Here is a 22,931-nt window from a genome sequence, read left to right as displayed (position 1 = left end):
TTAATTGAGCAAATCGAAACTGTTGAAATAGGCATACCTACGAATGGAAAATTGGTACAAAGTGATTGCGGTTATGTATGTATGTATGGTGGTGGTGTAGTTACGTCATATACGTGCAATTTACAGGATTCATTTTATACAATGGAATGTGTAATTTTAAAAAGAGGATTCGTATGATAAGTCTTTATGAAGACAAGATGTTACTCTTAATGTTCGTACAAGAGAAAAAATATTTTCTCGCATCTTGCGCATTTGTCCAAATGCTTACTGAGAACAAATGCAGAACAAAATCCGATAAAAGACAAACTGGGACCTATATATGGACATCAACCTGATGAAAAGGAAAAATAAAGGGGAAAAAAAAAAGTGATATAGGAAGACCCAATTCTTTTTTCTTTTTGCCACACGGTCCTTCCATTCATTTTTCTCACTTCAACAATAAGACTGGGTTGAACTGGAATGTCAAAAATCTGCCATTGGGGGGAAGTAAAAAAAAAATAAACAAATAAAGTAAAATAGAGTAAAATAAAATGAAGTAAAAAAAATATGGTAAAAAAAATAAAGTACAATAAAATAATAAAATAAATCGGTTAAGGGGTAAAATCAAAATGGGAATCGTGTTAAGCCTAAACAGGTTTCATATCGATGTCCGCACATTGGGTATGAAAAAATAATTGTACTTGGTTTGCAAAAGGAAGGGCAGAGAAAATAACCCCAAATATTTAATTATCAAATGAGTGGAGTTCAAGGTCAATACTTTTATGCCTTTCTCTTTCGATAGTAATCTAATTGTGTAAAGAAAAAGTGCAGAAGATTTGGTTTTGTGCACACATACGTAAAAATGTAACTATTAATAAAGACAAAGAAAAACACGCGCAAACAGTTCATGTTTATGTATAAATATATATATATGTATACAGTTGCACTTGTGACATGGGAATAAAATGGTACGGCAAAATGATTCGACATGCAATGCTTGTAGAAACATCAGATCAATCGCACACTCGTGTTCATACATAGATGCTCACACTAGACGACACTCAAATAACAATAGTGAAAAACTTTGACATGTGAAAAATTCAATCCTGTCAATATTACCGCAAACTATTGTGAACGCTGATATGATTAGGATGCCCAGACACACCATATTCGTCAAATGTTAAAACCTAAAAGTGAATGAAACAGGAACGCCCAGTTTATAATTTATCACATGTTTTTTTTTTTTTTTTTTTCTTCAACTCATGCTTTTTTGTACACGTTCCCCAACAATTAATGGATTAAAATTTACCTTTCTTATGTTGTTCCTTGTGCAATAATCTGCTATGACATCAACAAGACACTTCTCATTCCAGAAATTCCATCCATCGCGTATGTTTGGGTCATTTATAACTTTACAGTTGTTTTTCAACCCCCCTATGTATGACCAGACATGGTAAAGCTCTTTTTCTCGTATTCTCCCCTGTCCATAATAATCCCCATTTGATAAAGATAAAAGAAAAATTTCCGCTTTTTTTTTCTTATCAAATAGTAATTTTATGGTAGGGAAAAAAAACATGATTTCGTCATCCGGGTGTGCAATAATGATACCAACATTTTCCTTCTCTCTTAACAAACTAAGAAATTCATTTTTTTTTTTATTCAAAAAGTGAAAAAATATATAATGCAAGACACACAACAATAAACACGATCCTGCCAGTGTACATGCCAGTGTACCTAACCATACACAAGAAAATGATATGTAATACATAATTCAGCAAAAATACACTCATAAAGAATTTGCATTTTTTAAAAATCACAAGTGGAAAAACTTATCATATATATTATAAGAAAGAAAAAATGGGAGATGAAAAAAGAAAGACAAGGAGTGTATAAAACAAGTACTAAAAATAGGTAACGGTTATTTCTCTTTTTTTTTTTTTTTTTTTTTTTTTTTTTAATGAAAAGGAATATTTTCCTTTTTTCTTATACGATTGAAAATGCCCAAGTTACGCTGCTCGACAAAGGAATGTACAAATAAAAAAAAATAAATAAATGAAATAAAAATGTACTACTACATGACCAGAATTACTTACATGTGTATATGCATCGATTAATATATAAATGTGTTATAGTGTAAATTTTATTCTAATCCTCCAACTTTTTCTTTTTGTACTTTTTTGGGAAACCACATTTTTTACATAAAAAAATAAGTAAAAAATGAAAAGCCAATTTTAGCATTTTTCTCTCAATAATTTGCAATATTTCTTTTTTTTTTTTTTTTTTTTTTTTTTTCTACATTTCTCCCTAATTAGTTATAGTTTTAATGTTTCATTTCTTTCTGTATAATCATATATTTTTGCTCTTTGTTTAGTATGACAAATTTACTTTTCCATATAGATTTTCACCAACGGCATAATGTGTATAATTATTAATGTACGATTATATGTCTTATTTTAGTACCCTAGCCCAGAATTATGTGGATGAACGTTCTTATTTTGAGGGAAAAAAATTTCCCCATATGCATCCATGTACGTATGTATATATACTTAAGCTAATATAGCTTTATCTTTAAAGTTACAACTGATTGAACAATAGATTAAAAAGAAAAAAAAAAAAAAAAAAAAAATCTTAAAGAACGTTATTGACAAAGGCAAAATAGGAAACGTAAAATACAAAGCAAAAGGGGTACATATCAGGGAATAAGAAACCAAAAAAAAAAAAAAAAATAAGGAATGTCAAATTTAAAGGTAACTCAGAGAATAGAGGTGATTAACGAACATTCCTTGCAAGGTTCAAAAAGGGACAAATGAACAAATATGCTAAAGAATGAAAAGTTCTGCCCACGAAAAAGTGACACGCAGGTCGACAAATTACTTGCATGAAAAAAGGGGAGGAAGGAAAAAGCACGTTGGGACAAGTGTAGGCTTTACCTTATGCCCAGAACTTATTTGTATATGTTAATCAGGAAAAGAAACTGAGAAGTGAATATTTTGTGAATTAAAAACTCGCCGTCTAAGGTGCAAAAGTACATACGATCGACATCTTCATTAGTACTGTGTAAAATTTGGAAATCTTTATAATTGTCTTGTAGAGACTTCTTTAGTGGAGAATTTTTCAATCCATAAATATAATAACTCATTTTACTTGAAAATTTTTTCATTAAACAAATGAAACCTTGTGCTTTCAAAATATTTTTTTGTATATCTTTATTATCTTTAAAGAGCCCTATTCTATTATTGTTGTTAAAGTTTTTGTCTGGCACTATTTCGTGTAACCTTTCTTTTAAAAGTGCCACTTCAGCATATTTAATTAAATTTGCGAATGTATAAACTGGAGTTATTGTATCTTGATGTGGGTTTGGATTAGATCTAAATGTGAAAAATGGTTGCATCCTTACATCTAACATGGAACTTGCTGATGATTCTGAATGGGCGAAATCTGGAGTTCTGGGTAAATCTGGAGTTCTAGGTAAATCTGGAGTTCTGGGTAAATCTGGAGTTCTAGGTAAATCTGGAGTTCTGGGTAAATCTGTATTTGATGACGATGATTCATTTGGATGTACCATTTGATCTTGGTACTGTTCACTCAAATCGAAAATGTTGGTCTCCCTAATATAATTAAGCAAAGAAGAATCAACCATAGCAACGGTTTCATTGATACTCTCTATGCATAAATCTATAGCAAATTTTTTGTAAGCACCCTTATCAGAATATGATGAATTCAGTATATTTTCAATATTCTTTGGAGAAAACTTTTCTCGAAATAGATAAAGAACACTTTTATTTTTGTTATACAAACCCATATTTATCTGATTAAAAAACCAAGAAATTGTTGCAATGATATTTATAGAACACGTTCTTCTTACAATGGCGATATTTCTGAGATAGTACAACTCTGGTGTTTCAACATCTTTTAAAAATAAAGTTTTTATTTCACTATTATAAATATTTTTTATTTGCATTATTAGGCTAGAAATGCTGTAAGCATAATCGTATATTAATTTCATGTGCTTATTGTTAAAGGGTTCTCTATATTTAACACTGAAATGAGTGAAAAGATAACTTTTTACTCTTTTTTGTTTTCCTTGACATTCCAAATATTTCATGTTCGATTTGTTCAACAATGATGAAGCGAATGATTCTATATTTACAAAAGATTTCAACAAATTTTTACAATTGTAAAAAGTGTCACTTGCACTAACATCACTATGACTTATATCCTTTACAATTTTTTCATTATACGTTTCAATTAAATCTGAAAAAATGCCCATATCCTCTGGCAACTGGTTTAATCTTTCTTTTATGTCTTTTTTTAATTTTGCATACAGTGTGGTACATGATAATTCCATATACTCTGAATTGTATGAATCCATGTTAATTAAATTGTCTGTTAGCTTTGAAAGGATGTGTGTTACTGGGAAGTTTATGAGAAGTTGCCTATTTGACATGTCTGTTATGCGTGTGTGTGTGGAGAAAACAGGAGGGGGTGAAGATGAAGGAGAAGTGAAAAAAAAAAAAAAAAAAAAGGAAAAAAAAAAGGAAAAAAAAAAAAAAAAAAAAAAGAAAAAAAAAAAAAAAAAAAAAAAAAAAAAAAAAAAAAAAAAAAAAAAAAAAAAAAAAAAAAAAAAAAAAAAAAAAAAAAAAAAAAAAAAAAAAAAAAAAAAAAAAAAAAAAAAAAAAAAAAAAAAAAAAAAAAAAAAAAAAAAAAAAAAAAAAAAAGAAAAAAAAAAAGAAAAAAAAAAAGGAAAAAAAAAAAGGAAAAAAAAAAGGAAAAAAAAAAGGAAAAAAAAAAGGAAAAAAAAAAGGGAAAGAAAAAAATATTAAACAGGGCACATTTGGTACCCCCCCCCCCCCCCAAATGTACTGCTTATCCCTATTTTTATGTGTAATCTTCTGCGAACCCTAACACACTGTATGTTGTATATGCAGGAGAAACATAATTCATAGATGCATCAAATTGAGCATTTATTCGCATGTCTACATCACCAATGTTTCTTAATTACTTGTTCTCTCATACTTAAGGCCTAGAAATGGAACCATAATAACTACGCAAAAGGGGTGGTGATAGATTAGGGGGAGAAATGAGGATTCAGTTAGGAAAATAAGTTGAAAAAAAATGTAGATTCACATGTTATTCATAGTACATGTACACGTAAGAGCACTTCTGCTTGTGTATTTGTGTGGACCCCAAAAAATAAAAAAAGGCAAGTCATTATTTTTTTTTTTTTTCTTTTTTTGAGGGAAGGATGGTCGTTCTCACCTTTCTCCACTTTATCATTATTTATTGATAACTTAATCGAACTGTCTAAACATTCCGTTTCATCAGTAAAGAAATGTTTACAACTTCTACATATATTCAAATAGACATCTTCCATTTTAACCGAATCATCATATGTCATTACATTTGTTGACATTATATAAGTTTGTATACATTCCTCGTCCTTTAATTTTTTTCTTACTTCATCCTACATATTAGGGCAGAAGAAAATGCATGTAGATCAAAAATCACACAAATGAAGGAGGAATTATTGGTAACAAAATGAAGAGACTGCATGCACAAACACACACACTAAATGTGTCAAGCAGATGAAAAATATTTATTTTTATCACTTAGGTGCAGAAGAAAAAAAAAAAAAAAAAAAAAAAATAGAAGCAAATATTATACCTGACTTCTCTGGTGTACAGCCTCCTTTTTATAATACTTTAGAACATCTCTATCTAATATACTGTCCAAATAACTGTGCAATAATTTTTTTTTCTTCTCTTTTATTTTTTTACATGAGGATTTAGAATATTGTCTAAAGGGGGGATGTTCAGAGCCTAACATTTGTGTTTTATTTTGAATAAGAAAAAAAAAAAAAAAAAAAAAAAAAAGAAAGAAGGAAAATTAGAAAACTAAAAATAAATAGCAACACTTTTATCATTTTAGATGTTGATACTATTTATATTCTCTTAAAATTCTCTCAAATTTTATTATTTCACTCTTTTTTTTTTTTTTTTTTTTTTTTTCCTTCACGTATTTGTTCAGTATATTTGAGAATAACAAAGTGATGCAAATTGAAAAAACGGTAAAATGTCACCACACGAAATGTTAATTGTAATATTCTGTGTATTCCTTTAGCTTTTATATCCGATATAAAAATTATCAAAACACCGTAAGGAGCGTTGTCTTTTTTCCTTCAGCATGCGTGGTGTATTTTGTGGAAATAAAAATAGGGAAATTCTTTTTTTCTCTATTTGTTTCCTCTTTTTATCCTCATTTTTTCTTTTTTCTTCTATTATCATTTAAAATTTTTCATTTTGAGTAAAAAGGTTGTAAATATGTGTCTCATTTTATTTATTTTTTTTTTTTTTATTTTGTTCATACCTTCCTAAGAGAGAGAAAATCAAGAAAGGAAGAAAAAAAAAAAAAAAAAATGAATCTTTTTGAAACCTACATGAAATTATTTTATTTATTTTATCAACTATTGTGGTACTCTACGTAGACAGTGTATTATTCTACACTTCATTATATTAAGTTTCAGTTTTTATTTTGAGTTACCATAGGAAATTCGAAATCTTGTGTCATAAGAAATTCCATTTTACATTCCAGATAGATGGCAAAAAATAAAATAAAATAAATAAATAAATATATGCATTTATATGTTTGCGCTTGAAGCTATTGTGAGTTTTGTTTAATGTATTTTTATTATTCTTCATTTATTCTTCTTCTTCTTTCTTCTTTTTTTTTTTTTTTTTTTTATCCCCTTATTTCTCTACCAGTGAAGGTTACTTGGGCGGAACAACATATTTAAGAAGAAAAAAGGAAAAGTTAATGAATTCAACTTTTATTGTTATTATAAATTTTATTCACATATTAAATTTTTACTAACATAACTGTACTTACGTTTTCGTTTACTTATTCTCCTTAAGGGGAGAATGAAGCTTTCTCCTACACCTGAGACGAACAAAATAAATTGATACATGTTATTTTCTATGTCTTTTAATGATTGCGGTTCTCTTTTTTAATTATTATTCATTCGTGTCGTTTTGCTATCCCACTTACTTCCTCTACTTGTGGAAGATACAGACTCATTATCAAAAACTGAAATGGTGGAGGAAAATGTAAAATCATGATTTCATATTGGTGCAAGCTTTTAATTATTATTCTTTCATGTTTTTTTATTTCCTTTCATACTTCCTCTACTTGTTGAAGGTACAGGTTCTTTATCAAAAACTGAAATGGAGGAGGAATGTGTAAAATCATGATTTCATTTTGGTGCACGCTTTTTATTATTACTTATTCATGTCTTTTTATTTCCTTTCTTACTTCTTCTACTTGTGGTAGGTACAGGTTCCTTATCCAAAGCTAACATCAATGAAAAAAAATGTATAAATGTAATTTCACTTTTTTCATCAATTTGGCACACATTTTTTAAATTATTAATCATAATTTTTTTTTTTTTTTTTCTAATTACGTTCTCTTTCTTTGAACAATGGGTGTAAATCTATATCTAAAGTTGAGATGCATAAATATGGAAATGTCGTTTCTCCAGTGCACAATTATTTCGGATGCATGGTTATTACAATTTTTTTTTCTTTTTTTATTTCCTACATTCTACATGAGAGCGTGATAAATCATCTAGATATATGTTTAAAAAGGTATTAAAAATATATGAAGTTAAGGATATATATATATTTATATATTTTTTTTTTTTTTTTTTTTTTTTGCCTATAGGGATGTAAGCAGTCCTTTTGATTTTCATCAAATGGGTGCTCTTTTATTTTTACTCCTTAAATCATTTTGTGGATATAGTTCTTTCCGTGTATCTAAAAATAAAGTGGGGATGGAAAAGGAATAAGTAATAGATTTATTTCTTTTTTTTTTTTATTTTGCAATTTTTTTTCCATTGAGAAAATCTATTGATTTGTTCAATGTCTTACATGTGGAATGATGTGGAGTTTGGTACCGTTGTACGTAATCTAAAATTATAGAAGAAAAAAATAAAATGGAGTTTCATTTTCATTTTTTACGCTCGTCTGGTAGATTTTTTACTTCATTAACTATGGACAATGTGTGCTCCTTTCTCGTTACATGCTTTTCATTTTGAGAAAAAACCTTCTGCAAGAACAATCGGGGTGAGGGTAAAAATGTTTCGAGATTTTTTTTTTTTTTAATTTTTTTTGAGCTTTATTTTTAACTATAGATAACATGGGCTTGTTTATTTGTTTATTTTAAAATTCTTTTTATTCTTTTTGATTACTGCTTTTATTGAGGATCGGTTTTATTGTCTCTGCAAAGGAAAGCAAGGTGGGAGGTTCGGCGCTCAAGTGGAGAAAGAAGTTGGAAATGAAAAAATATACACACACATACATAAGCACATATACATACACACCTAGATGTATAAATAAATACAAGCATAAACACAAATACACATATGTTATTTCTTTCCCTATTTTATCTATGTCATAATTTCCACATATTAAAATTTTCCCTGTCATGCATGGATCTTCCTGTTTTTATTACTTCTCGTGTTCACAGAATCCTGTTCATCTAATTATGGATTCAAGAAGTAACGTTAAAAGCATTTATATGTGGCAGAAATTCTCAGAAATGTGACACAATAAATTTATGTAATATATATGTGTATGCACATACATTCATCTCTTTTATTTTATATTCATTTGTTTTGTCTTATATTTTTTCTTTTTAACCTACCCGAAGAACTAAGGCTTCGCGCTGCATACAGGGCTATACCAGAAAAAGGAAAAAAATATAAAAAAATAATTATCTACACACACTGATTAGTCATGCTAAAATAAGATAGAGATATATACATATCCACCTCTCCATCTCAGCATTTTTGCATTTCATTGTGTTCTTCACATGAAGTAGTGCCTCTTCTCAAGGGAATTCCAAAATCCCGATTTTTCGTGTAAAATTTTAAAAAAAAAGGAAGAGGAAGGGAGAGAAGCAGGGGAAAATCGGGGAGGAAAGAAAGAATAAAATTCTGACGTCACTAGGATTTTCCATCGAAAATTATACTAATCGCATGCTTTAGCTTTTCTTCATGCACAGAAATATTCTGACTCAAGCCATGCTTACATTTTGTGCTTCTGCTTAAGGAATCAAAGGCTACACACGTATGTATGGATATATGTATATAAATATGTATATGTATGTGTGTATGCACGTATGCGCGTATGCGTGCGCTGTATTTATTGGGTGTGTAGGGACAAGAATGTGTTACGTTGTCATGTCTATGGTAGTGCCTGAAGAGCCACTCTTCAAACATACACATAAAAATAAAAACTGAAAATGTACTGCTTTATACACTACTTGAGACACTACGTGGTACATGACTTGGTGTACTATTTTTGAATGGACTCTGGAAAGCATTACCCAAGGGATTCAACAAATTAAACAGGCATGTCATCAAAAGGAAGATGTAGACTTCTATCGTTGATGTCATCTTTATCGAATATAAACAAAAAATGTAAAATGAAGGTACAATAATTTATTGAGGAAAAAAAAAAAAATGGAGAACCTAGGGAGCTATTTAGATACCAGTTGAAATAAACCTTGTGAAATTAGTGAATGGACAAATTCGTAGAAGGAAAAATGTGTATTGTTAACAAAATGGAAAAATAATTTTCACAAAATAAATTAATGAAAACTATTTTCTTTTTCCCTCAATTTAAAGTTAATAAAAGGAAATCATCCACGATGTAAAACTGGAAAAAAAATTTTAAGCTCGAAAGGAGCATAAATTTTATGAGAAAAAAAAAAAAAAAAAAAAAAAAAAAACTCAAAATGATGCACTTTCATCAAAAATTTATCATGGAGTAATATTAAAAATTCACTTAGCACTTTTTTTTTTTTTTTTTTTTTTTTTTTTTTTCTTTTATTAGAATTATATAATTGATTTTTTCCTTTTTTGTACATAATCCCTTTGTTGTCATGCAGAATTGTTCTACATATTTGTATTAAATGAATACTTTTTCTTTTCTTTTTTTTTTTTTTTTTTTTTCCTCTTTACTACCACTATCTTTGGACACAATTAAGAATCTATTTTTGCTCTTATTCTACTTAGAATTTTTTTGACATTCTTCTTATTTTTTATTTTATTTTTTGTTCAAATTGAACTAAAACAAATTGATAATTTGCATAGAGAAAACATGCACCTCTAGTGCTATCGCGTCTAACGACGTGCGTCTTGTTGTGAAGTGGTTATATCCTTGGACATGTTGATGTCATAAAATAAATTCGAAAATAAATGAATCTTTTTCGCTCAAAATGTGGCTCACCACACCTTATGTTTATTCTTTATGCATGTGAAAAAGGTGGATTTGTTTTAATTTTCCCCCATTTTACCTGTTTCCAAAACTGCCCTTTTTTTTTTTTTTTTTTTTTTTAGGGTACAAGGTTGGCCCATGTTTGCGTAAGGTTTTTTGCATGTGTACACCCTTCACCCTTAATGAGGCTACATCTTTTTTTGTGTGTCACAAATATCCTCCTCTTCCTTATTCTTTAAAATGTGTAAATAATTGAGAATGTTGCTGTGTAAAACTCATTTCATGTTTCAGAAAAATTGTGTTTTACGAGATTCATTATGCAAACATTACGCATAAACCGATATTCACAAAATTGAGAGCGCAAATAATAAAACCATAAGAGAGAGCGTGAAAGAAATGTAATCCTATATTTGAGCATAATTACACGCCATGTGTTAAAATATACTTAAGGGAAAGTTACAAAGCGTAATATGAAATCGTGAAAAAAAAAAAAAATATTTTCTAATTAAATTGTATGGAAACGCTTCCTACTGCTTTATCACGTCGGTTATTCCAGCTCTATTCATTTAAGAAAATTCGAGTACTTTTGTTATTTTTTAAAAAATGTCTTATAGACGAATTCCACAAAAATGTGTTTCTTTCTCCGATGTGATATATTCGAATATATATATATATATATATATATATAAAATAGTCTCAAAAAGGGTAACTCATTGCCATCTAATTTTTGAAAGAAAAAAAAAAAAAAAAAAAAAAAAAAAAAAAAATGCCTTTTAAATTCTCATAATAACTCTTATTCATATAACCCCACAATGCACAAAAAGACGCGTATTTCTTAGTGCAGAAAAAAAAAAAAAAAAAAAAAAAAAAAAAAAAAGTGAGAACATATAGCTACCTATGTATAGGGACAATTTTCCAGTAATCTACAATTTATTACTCAAATGAAATGAGAATCATTAAAGGAAATGTTATATTTACATCCACGTTGATTTTTCAATCCTTTCCGTTTTGTGTAGAAAATACAATAGACCTCATCATCTCGGATATCACTCACCCCTCCATCTGAGGCACGTGTATACACGTTTTAAGAAGTACACCCCGAATGATTGAAAAAAGAAAAATGAAGAAAGTCACTAAAAAAAGCAACACTAAGAAAAAGGAGGAAAAAAAAAATCTTCTGAAGGAAGTATGGAGAAATAAATTCATATTGTTCATACAAGAAATGTACATGCAAAAGTGCACATAAAGTTAGAAGTGTAACTACTGTGGTGTACGTGGTACAAGACTATATACTGTTGCTATTTGTAACATGTTTTTTTTTTTTTCTCTGGGGTCTCCATATTTTTCCCCATTTTTATGGTAAAACTTTTTCGTAATTTCTTATTGCAGTTAAAAAAATTAAACGAAGATCAGAATGCAGAAAACAAAGTCGTTGATGATATTAAAGAAAAAATTAAGAACATAGATTCAACTGTTTTTCTTGGTTATCATGACATAAAGGTCTGTTGTGAAGAAACGTGTGTAATAGTGCACATAAAAAATTTTTCTATCCATCAAACTTATGGAAAATGAAAAATGGGCTCAACGGAGATAGACTATTGCAACTAAAATTACAAATGACAATATGAAAAATTGGAGAAAAAAATAAAATATAACAACAAAAAAAAAAAAACGACCATCACAACTTGGTGTGTTTTCTGTTGTGATAATTTCCATCCCTTGATTTTCCTTCCTCTTCTTTGATAATCTATATACCATATATTTCTTGCCCCTCTTTAGATTCTAAAACTGGAGCAAAAAAGAAAAGAAATCGTATTAGAAGAAAACAAATCTTACAAAACATTGTCCTCTAGAAAAGTAGAAAATGTCATAAACAAATTTGTGCTTAAGTGCTACGAATCCTTTTTAGACAACTTGGCAAAAAATGAAATTGAGTTGCATGAACATACAAAAATTTCAGAGTAAGTGGGGCAAAAAATGAATAACTTCGGGAATTCCCATGGGGGAACATGGCAGAGAAGTGTGCGTGTTGAGAAGTTTGTGTGTAGTGAAGTGTCCGTGTTGAGAAGTGTGCTTGTAGAGAAGCCTGCGTGCATGACTCTGTTTACAGAAAGGGAGAGGAGAGGGAAACCAATTTCTGATGTCGTAGATGTATCCGTGATCATAATTTACAGTATTCTATTTTCACACAAGAATAAACACACACAAGAATAAACACACACATCTAAACTTGCGCATCTAAACTCGCATATCTAAACTTGCATATCTAAACTCACAAATGCACGCCCCCACCCCCAATTGAACCACTTTTAAAGGGAGGAGAAAAAAAAACAACAAGAAGACAAAAATTACGAGAAATTAGCAACAGTTACAAGCATCCAACATTTGAATAAATTAAATTCAATTATCCTATCACAAAATGAAATGATAGCTGAAATTAATAGGAGGTTTACCAATAGTCTTAAAAAAACAAAGACCAATTATTCGCAGAAGATTAACATTGTTAGTTATACATACACTAGTTGATTGGTTAAAAGAGGGAGAAATAGGCTGACATATCTCACATGCTGAATTTTTTGCTTCCGTTACTCAAAAATAGAACAGATATTTTTTTCCCGTCTTTTCTCTTTTCTCTTCTAGCTCACTCATCGTCATCATAATTTTTTTTTTTTTTTTTTCTTTTTTTAATCTCCCGAACAGGAAAGGGAAAAACTAGACAAGCAGAGGCAAAAGATTATTTTTAAATTGCAATCCGAAAAAAATGAAACCATCAAGTACTGCTAAAAATGCTACATAGATGAAAATACAATTGAAATAGTTATTCTGGGTGATGTATAGTGATGAGTGGTGGTGAGATGTGAGCGATGAGTATCATAGAGAATAACAGCGAACAGTAAAATCTCTCCCACAAAAAAAAAAAAAATAAAATAAAATAAAATAAAAAAAAAAAACATCAAAAATGACAGTAACGATAACATTTTGCTACGAAGAAATATCCTTACGGAGCAGAATGAAAAAATTCGAAACTTGCAAGAATACTTCAAAATAATTCTAGATGATCAATTGGGGATCATTCAAAATTTGCAGGTACTCAAAAAATACACCTATCAGTAGGCTAGACTCCTCTTCTTTCCAAATCTCACAAAAAATAATTTATTTGTCATGTCTGATATAAGTAGTGAAGTGATCACCGTGTATATTCCTTTATGTAAATTGGCGAATATACGTTTTATTTTTTTCTTCACTTGTTAAAAGAATGAAAAACTGAATAAGAAGAAAGTGTTCCTCTCAAAAAAAAAACATTTAGAAGAATTAATAAAGGATATAACGATCCATAAGAGTAATGCAGAGAGAAGAAATGTATTTTTTTTTTTTTTTTTTTCACACATTACTCGGTTTATATACTTTTCCAAGTTTTCACGCGTCTAAGTATATCTCCCGTATGCAGGTGTATACTGTCAAAATCATTATTCTCATTTTACCATTACCATTTCACTTTTTTACAAAACATAGAAAAGTTGGAACATTTGGACAAAGATGTGGAAATCCTTGAAAAGAACATAGTAGATTATGAAAAGCTAAAAAATAATTCGAAAAAAATAAAAGAAAAAAGAAAAAAACAACAACAAATTCTGACAGAATTAAAATTGGAAGCCGACATAAAAAAAATGCTCTTGGCGAAAATTTCCAAAGAGTACAAGACTGCCTATGCCAATAGTAGAATGAAACTTTATGGATATCTTCAAAGAATATTGTTAGAGGTGAGAAGTGTGGACATGTGCGCAACATTTATGATTTTATAACTATTTGTACTTGAGGAATTATGTTACACTTACGAATCTGATGAGTTATAAATTTTACTCTTTGTTAATATATATATACATTGCACATCCGAACTTCCTCTTTTTTTTTCTTTTTTTTTTTTTTTTTGTTTTCCCCTTTTTTATCTCACATTTGTGAAGAACTATTTCTTAGAGACAAAAATAAAATTGAAGAGCGATGCCCTAGAGATAAGAAACCTTGAGGTTACACTGTCTTTAGCTTAAAAAAATAAAATGAAATAATAATAAAAATAAAAGATACTTAGAACAAACTAATATATATTCCTTCGTACGTCCCCCCTTGTTAGCACCTCTTTTAGTATCCATTTCCTATCATAAAATATGTAGAACAAACAATACTTGTTTCTTCTCTTGCTTAGTTATCCAAATGGAAAGAGTCATTGAACGTGGATCAAAACGAAATATTGAACAATACATTGAGGAAGAAATTTCACAAATTTGAAAAATTAAGAAAGGATGTTGATGATTTAATAGTAATTGTGAAAACATGGAAGAAAAATAAAAATAATGAACAAAACTTGTGAATTTTCCAAACTAAAAAAAAAAAAAAAAAAAAAAAAAAAATGACAGCACAATAACTGCATTTTATGACCCATTTCCAATTACCTAATTTGTACCTTCAAATCCCATTGTAATATATTCTTAGGAAACAAATGAAAAAAACAAAGAAGATTACGAGGCGATAATGCACCTTAACTATTTTTCAAATGAAGATTTAGATGTCTTAAAAAGGGAAAATGTGTTTTAGACACGACGAAAAGGATAACCTTTTTCTTTTCTTATTTTTAACGCTCACCCTATGTACTTGTATACGCACCCGCATAAGCACACTGCTTCGCTTAGGTATGCACATATATATATATATATGTACACCCATTTTAACCAAAATAAACATTTTAAATTGTGTGTAAAGAACTATTTATGCACACTTACCTGGGCCATTTAAAATGAAAAGCAGCTGTCTTTTGTGGTTACACATATGGTATTTAGGCATGAATTTCATTATGTGCCTCCAAAAAAAATGCCTAGGGTGAATTATAGCGTGTTTTTAGGATTATTCAATTTCACAAGGATGGGAAATGAACAAAATAGAAATATTGGACAAATTATAAAATGGAAAAGCAACAATTTTATTTGTCCCATAAACGAACATTCACATGTGTAAAAAAAAAAAAAAAAAAAAAAAAAAAAAAAAAAAAATACATGCACTTAAATAAATGGAAAAATATCATGTTGTTTAAAAAATTGGACATAGAGATAAAGAATTCACCTATATCACTTTATCTAATCAGAAAAAATTTGCACATTTGTAATTTTTGTGGAAAATTTTTCTTTTTCTATCTCTCCCTGAGTTTACCTTTTTTTCTATGCACAAAAATAGAGGAGGGAGACGGGGAACGAGGGGAAAAGTAAAAGATAATGCGTAAACAAAAGTATTTATAAAAAAATCCAGCGAAGAGGTGTAACATGATTTCTGAAAATTCTGACAAACATCAAAGTTTTCATTAATTTCCTGATGATATTTTTGTGCGTTTATTCATAATATTAGTAGAAATGGGGGGTAAAAAAAAAAAAAAAAAAAAAAAAAAATTTTCACTTTTTTTTCATTTTTATTTTATTTTTTTTTTTTCTCATTTTTTGCCCTTTTTTTTTCCGTTTTATCTTTTTTTCCTATTTTTCTCGTTTTCTTTTCCATTTCACGCCTGTTCCTTCGCTTTCCTTCCTCATTTCTTTTTACCTACTGCTTTTTACATTTTTTCTTTCCCCATTCCTTTCACAACTTTTCTTTTTTTTATTTTTTTCTGATATGCGCATGCTATATATATATACACACTTATGCTACACAACGGAAGATAAACACCTTGGCTACAAATTACCACCTAAATAAACGTAGATATAGATGAAAGAAATTCTGAAAACTAGAATTAGTAACAAAAGCAGCGTATGATATTAATTTTTATTAACACGGTTTGAATAAAAGGGTTGTTCCTCACTGTATTTGTTTTGCAAGCTTTAGGTTTTTTTTTTTTTTTTTTTTTTTTTTTTTTTTTTTTTTTTCCTCCCTTTTTTTTTTATTTTTTTTTTTTTTTAAATTTTGTTTTTTTTTTTTTTTTTTTTTTTTTTTTTTTTTTTTTTGTACGGCCTACATGTTTTCTTACATTTGGATGTCACGCGATTTTACTCCAATTCATGTCACTTCTTCCCCTTTTTATGTTATTTCATTTTATTTTATTTTTTTATGTGCCATTCCGGAAGAGCAATGTAAAATTCAAATAGATACACATTTTCACACGAATTTTTAACATATGTATTTTTTTTCCTTTTTTTTCTCGTCCTCAAAATCTCCCACATACTCCACCTCTCCATTTTGGGTCACATAAAATGAGTACAATTAAAGCATAATAGTATTGTAATAATTTTACCTTCCTTTTCCTCTCTAGCTTGATCGATTCATATCCATTTTCCTGATTCTATTAATTAACTCATTACCATCCATCCTTATTGTAATTTCTTTTTTTCTTTTTTCTTTTTTTCTCACCGATCTCTTCTGTACCACCTCTCCCTCTCTCACAACTCCCAGTAGCAGCGGCACTAACTTGATGTGCTATATATGTTTTTGCACACATGTGGTAATTAACCATCGATTTAACACATCTTACAAAAATAGGAAGTTTTGGATATAAATGAATCCCTTCACAAATAAGACCTGCACACGCCTACACGCTACCACCCCCTGTAACAATATGATAAAAATAAAATAAAGAGCAAAAAAAACATATATATATATAAAAATGATAGAAGGGAAATTAAATGCACACCCTCCGTCAGATGGTAGTAGAAACCCTAAATCACATTATAAAAATGGAGGGAGAGTTCAAAATAAAGAAAAGGATGAAAAAAAAAATTTAATGAAAAATGACAATATAAATATTTCTATTGATTTAAAAAAAAAAGCGAATATGGAATGTATTTACAACTACAATTCAAAATTTAGCGATGAAAAACATAGTGATAATAATCAGACAGATGCATTTACTAATAAAAAGGAAAGAATATTGAATGAAACTCAGTTAGTGAATTCAGGGGTACAAGATGATTTCATTCTGGAAAACATGGGTAAGTGTGAGAACAACCAGAAGAACAACAAAAACAGGAGAAATGGGACAAATGAGAGAAGCAACAGAACGGGGAGTGCACATGGCACATTACATTTGTTTGGTTTTTCTCTATAAATTATGATGAATTTTCTTTATATCCATCTTCCCCTCCACCTGTTCATGCACACACACTAGTTGAAGAGATCATACGCGTCCATTCGTATGTCTATCTGTGTAACCACCTATTGGTATACTTCCTTGTTTTTTTTTTTTTTTTGGTATTTCTTTTCATACATTTATACATACCTCTATCGCACCCCCTCCCCTATCTACAGAAGATTCTTGTGATAAGGAAGAACACAACATCAGGATTATGGAAGTGAAAAATTGCAACGCAAAAAAAAATATACTAAAAATTTTATACATTCGATTACTATACGCCATAATATTTATAATATTGAGTATACTTATTCAGTGTTATTTTATCATACTAAGTGATACATATTACAACATGGGAGACGAACCCCTAAAAGATAGAATTCATGAAATGTACAAAGAAGCACCATTATTTATGAATGCGGAATTTATAAACGGAAATATTTTATTTTTTTTAATTATCACCTTGTTAAGATTTGGATTTTTTTCTCCATTTATACTCGCAATAAGCATGTTTATTAGACTAACATTAATGTTATCCTTTATTTATTTTATAAGATCAATATTTATATATGTTACTACGATACCTTGTCCCATAGCTACATGTCAACCATTGAGAAATAAAAATATTCTTGAAAATTTATATTCAGCATATCTTATTATTACCGCACAAGTATATGAATGTACAGATTTGATTATCTCTGGACATACAGCTTTTACCACCGTTTTAAAATTATTTTGGATGTTTTATGAAAAGAAACTTTTCATAAAGACAATCTTATTTTTTTATTGTTTATTTATTTATGCTATGATAGTAATTTCAAAATTTCACTACACAGTTGATGTTCTCATGGGGTACGTTTTTGGATCCACCGTTTTTATATTCTATCACACCCTTTTGGAAATTGCAGCCAAGCGATATGCCAGACATAGGTCCTTTTCCATCAGAGTAATACAAAGAAATGAACGTGATAAACCTGCTGAATGTGAGAAACACGAAGAATGTGATGAGTATGCAAATGCTAACCATCCCATTTTTCTATAGTGAATGAGAGAACCCAGCAGCACGCGAGCTGATGCATAACGCTTGAACATATCACAAAATATATTCCCCCTACACACAAAAAAGAAAAAAAAAGCATTTTCAATTTTTATATGTATACACATATGAGAAAGACTTAATCATGCAGCTAAAAGAAAAAGAAAAAAAAAAAGCATTTTCAATTTTTATACGTATACACATATGAGAAAGACTAAATCATGCAGCATAAAAAAAAAAAAAAAATTAAATTCTCCGCAAATCATCAATACCAAGTTTTTGTGCAGTCTATATACATACACACATACATACGTTTTTTTGATTATATACACCTTTTCTTTTTGCCCTTTTTTAGAGTTCTAATTACGCATCTTCTTTTGTAGAGAGATGTTCATTGTTCAATTGTTTCATTCGCGTAATAGGATATCTTGAAGGATTAGACCACAGGCTGAACATGGCAATTTCTTTTAACAAGGAATGGGTAAGTAATCTGTGAAAAGCAGCTAAGTTGCTAGTGTCAATTATTCATATACAAAGCTTACTTAAGTGTTCATACTTATGTACATATGAGTATATATAGTTTCACACACATGCAATCTGTATTTCTTATATTCCACATGCATCAGGAATGTTTCTGCTCATGTAAGCCAGTCAATGCTCAAGGTCTCATAGTAAAAAAGACAACTGTTGTTAACAACGAAGAATATTTCGATTTTAGTGATCATTTTTATCATTCTTATGCCGGAAGCGGAACCTTTGATTCATCAACCGTTAAGAATATACTAAACGAAATTAAGTACCTCTGTGGAATCAGAAAAAAGAATTAATTCCTGCTTGCATAAAAGCACACAAACACACACACACACACACACACATATGTGTGTGTGTACATATATATATATATCCACCTTTGTATGTATTATACACATGTGCATACTTGTTTACCCCCCATGCATCAATTTGTCTGCCAGTTTAAAAAAGAGTAACAAGTAGTAATTAACTTTTTTTTTTATTAATTTTTTTTCACTGTACCCAATCTACGTCACCTCGCTTTCCAAAAGAAAAAAAGAAAAAAAAAAGTATCTCTCAAAGTTGCTAATTAGTATACACCGTTTGATACATTATTAAATTAACAATCCGTACATTTTATAATTTTTTATAATTTTTCATTGTCTAATGATTTATCCCTCGTACCTAAGCATGTACATATATATGAAATTTACAGTCACCGCGTACTCATACATATGTGATGTCGTTTTGATTCATTTGATGTTTTTATGAATTTTTTTAAATTTGACGTATTTTTTAATTTTTATTTTAAACTCTAATATATATATATATATATATATATATATATATATATATATATGCAATTTGAGACATGCATGTTTGAATGGGAATGCAGATTTCTATGCGTGCGTATACACATTTGACCTAATTGCTAATTTTTTTTTTCTGCCTCCTCCCCTCTTTTTTGATCTGATGTTTTTTTTTGTTTTTTTTTTTTTTGTCTCATTTTATTGTGAAGTGTTAATCTGCACATTTCAACACCAGTACACAATTTTTTTTTTTTTTTTTTTTTTCGTGTGTCTCTTTCCCATTTTTTCCTTATTTTTTTTGTTAAAATTCAAAAAATTTTAAACTTTTAAGAACAAAAAAAAGAAAAAATTAAGGATTAAAAAATGTAATGAAAGTTATGCGTATACATTTTTACATGCAATGCATGTATGCAAATGTGCTTGTGTATTCATTTTTTTTTTTTTTTTTTTTTTTCGTCTTTTGGCATGAGCTAGTATTGCGAATGTGAAACAAAAATAAAAAAACTATAAAATCAAAACAACATAATATATGAATGCGCACATATATATATATATATATATATATATGTACCTATACGCTCTTATACACACATATATATCTTGAATTTATTTTGTACAAACCTGCAGCCGTTATGTGAAAAAGATAATTTTATAACTCATCAAGATTAATTATTTGAGCAAGGAAATATTATGACCCTTTCCTTTGAGTTAAAATTTTTGTTCTTAATATTATAAAATAATTCATAATTACACGTGTGGGTAATTTGTCTAATATTCGAAAAGAACCCCTTATTTTCACGGTCTTTTTTTTTTTTTTTTTCTTTTTTTTTTCCCCTCTTGTTTGTTTTTGTATCTTTTTACCATGCTTACGACCATATTAATGTGCAATCAAATAAAAGTGAAAACATGAAAACAGAATATTATCATGTTAATTCAATTTTTTCATTTTAACGAGTATTTGTCGTGTGCACACATGTACCATTTTAAGCAACATTTGTAACATCATGATCATCTTTCAGTGGATTCAAGTAAACTAGTCATAAAATATCAGCCCTAAGAAGTAGACGAAAAAAAAAAAAAAATTACCTTTTTGTTAAAATCTTCCTGAGTGTGTCCCAAATGAGCATAACCACTGAATTTAAAAAAAAAACTTCTGAACATTCAGGAACAGAAAATGAAGATAGTAATAATTGCAGAGACGTAGGTAATTATAAAATAAATGTAGACGTAAAAATGAGTAACTCTCCCATGCCGAAAAAAGTAAAACCAAGTAACGAACACAATTTAACAAAATGGAAATTATTCAAGATATTAGTCATCAAATTTTCAATCGCACTAGTATTTTTGTTTATCTCATTGTTCATACAAGGTTTTTTTATGATATACAGTGATTCGTATTATAAAACGTACACTACACCATTGCATGATCGAATACACACTTTCTTTGAATATCCACCAAGGTGGATTTCATATAATCTGTCAAATAATTTAATAGCTTTGTTAACATTAACCTTTATTCAGTTAATTTTGTTTAATAGTATATTTTTGTCTATCGCTATAATTTGTCGATTTTTATATATGCTTGGTTTTTTTTATATTTTAAGAGGCATACTTGTGTATGTTACTTCACTACCAGCCACATTAGAAACGTGTGTGCCTCTGGAACGTGGGAATTTTGCGTTCAATTTATTGCAAGTAGCTAAAATAAATATGAATTTAGTTTATGTATGTTCAGATTTAATTATATCTGGTCATTCTTTTTCAACTACCATATTTTTACTATTTTCTCTTTTTTACATGAACAATATCATACTGAAAACAGTGATAGCATTCTTTTGTTGTTTCATTTATGCACTAATAATTATTGGATTTATACATTATACGTCTGATGTGTTGTTAGGATTTATATTTGCCATTTTTATTTTTACTTTTTATCATATAATGCTTGATATATTTTCACAGTATTACATTTTTAACAAATTATTTGAAATTAAAATTATTTCAAATAAAAAAAATGTTCAGGCAAAACCATTTTTTTTAAGATGCTTTTTTACCAGAATGTTTTTAAAAATTATTCCATTCATAGAAGGATTAAATTACACATTAGATTATGCAATAAGTAAAAATGCTGATTTGTCCACGTTCTGTATTTGTGAAAAAGAGTTTGCAATTGATGTGCCAGAAGTATGTTCCTTCAGCAAGTCTGGAAAGAAAAATAAAATTTCTATCAGTTTTTCAGATCATTTATTTCATTCATATGCTGGGGATGGAACAATCAATTTTTTATTATTCAATTTTTTAAGGAAAATTAAAATGGATTAATCTCCCTTAATGCAATTGAAAAAATGAGGAAATTTATCACTCCATTCTAACGCAAGACATGATCTGTCCAATTTTTTTTTTTTTTTTTTTTTATTGGAAGAATGACCATATATGGTGTTGTATAAAATAGGATTATTCCATTTGATCTCATGTTCCAAATTGGTCTAACTTAATTTTATATGTACTCATTTGTTTTACTTCACAGCATTCTTCACTCTCTTATTTATCTTTTATAAATTTTTTTTTTTTTTTTTTGTTGTTGTTTATTCTTTTCTCTTCTTGTATAATGGATGTTATAAGAAGGCTACTCCTAATTTAAATTACTCATTCGTGATTTTGTTTGTTTTTAAAAAATGTGCAAAAATGCGCACTAGAAAAATTAATCGTACATATAAAACGATAAAATTTTAAAAAATTTTAGCTGCACAAAAAAAAAAAAAAAAAAAAAAAAATACATTAAAGTTAATATTTTAATTTTTTTTTTTTTTTTTTTTTTTTTTTTTTAAAGATTAGACGTAAAATTTTTACTTTATGGGTACTATTTTATTTTTTTATGACTTCTTTTTTCTTTTTTTCTTTATTATTTTTTTCCTTCAAAACATTTTATATATTCATTATTTTTACCTTTTTTTTTTTTTTTTTCCTTTTTTTTCTTCCACTTTTTTTTTCATTTTTTTTGCCTTTATTTTTTTTTTTTTTTTTTTTTTTAATAGAAAGTTTAGCTAAGTCTATTTAATCAGAGTACTTTAATATTTTCTTATTCAACACTTGGTTTCTATCTTTATAAATATTATTATATAACATAGAATATGATTATACATGAGAAAACATTAATCTAGTGTAAAACATAGTTTTAATTATGTTAAATTATATATATATCATTTTAAATTAGTAAGATGATG

At 28.4% G+C, this 22,931-nt stretch overlaps 4 protein-coding genes across 4 annotated transcripts, besides 1 other annotated feature; 3 read left to right on the top strand and 1 right to left on the bottom strand.

Moving 5' to 3' along the window:
- Positions 1 to 1,747, bottom strand: PGO_112340 (N-acetylglucosaminylphosphatidylinositol deacetylase; the record flags this gene model as incomplete). The annotated part of the gene is made up of 6 exons (XM_028688571.1): positions 1 to 37; positions 269 to 331; positions 432 to 470; positions 681 to 785; positions 1,099 to 1,166; positions 1,289 to 1,747. 6 exons carry the CDS (start codon positions 1,745 to 1,747, stop codon positions 1 to 3), a joined length of 771 nt encoding a protein of 256 aa, XP_028544372.1.
- A 1,176-nt stretch (positions 1,748 to 2,923) lies between these two features.
- Positions 2,924 to 5,727: a sequence feature (hypothetical protein gene, CDS feature unknown).
- A 5,646-nt stretch (positions 5,728 to 11,373) lies between these two features.
- PGO_112320 (hypothetical protein, conserved) lies at positions 11,374 to 14,843 on the top strand (the record flags this gene model as incomplete). Its single annotated transcript, XM_028688570.1, has 11 exons — positions 11,374 to 11,439; positions 11,643 to 11,753; positions 12,033 to 12,214; positions 12,569 to 12,755; positions 12,954 to 13,027; positions 13,244 to 13,340; positions 13,509 to 13,593; positions 13,767 to 14,014; positions 14,216 to 14,278; positions 14,455 to 14,568; positions 14,742 to 14,843. 11 exons carry the CDS (start codon positions 11,374 to 11,376, stop codon positions 14,841 to 14,843), a joined length of 1,329 nt encoding a protein of 442 aa, XP_028544371.1.
- A 2,044-nt stretch (positions 14,844 to 16,887) lies between these two features.
- PGO_112310 (sphingomyelin synthase 1) lies at positions 16,888 to 19,215 on the top strand (the record flags this gene model as incomplete). Its single annotated transcript, XM_028688569.1, has 4 exons — positions 16,888 to 17,212; positions 17,529 to 18,298; positions 18,744 to 18,869; positions 19,015 to 19,215. 4 exons carry the CDS (start codon positions 16,888 to 16,890, stop codon positions 19,213 to 19,215), a joined length of 1,422 nt encoding a protein of 473 aa, XP_028544370.1.
- A 1,611-nt stretch (positions 19,216 to 20,826) lies between these two features.
- Positions 20,827 to 22,029, top strand: PGO_112300 (sphingomyelin synthase 2; the record flags this gene model as incomplete). Its single annotated transcript, XM_028688568.1, has 1 exon — positions 20,827 to 22,029. The coding sequence occupies one exon, from the start codon at positions 20,827 to 20,829 to the stop codon at positions 22,027 to 22,029; it is 1,203 nt and encodes a 400-aa protein (XP_028544369.1).
- Positions 22,030 to 22,931: the final 902 nt, after the last annotated feature.

The sequence above is a fragment of the Plasmodium gonderi genome (assembly GCF_002157705.1).
Source record: "Plasmodium gonderi DNA, contig: Chr11, whole genome shotgun sequence".
Lineage (NCBI taxonomy): Eukaryota > Apicomplexa > Aconoidasida > Haemosporida > Plasmodiidae > Plasmodium > Plasmodium gonderi.
Note: the sequence above shows the minus strand (reverse complement) of the source record. Positions and strands in the feature narration are given on the sequence as shown.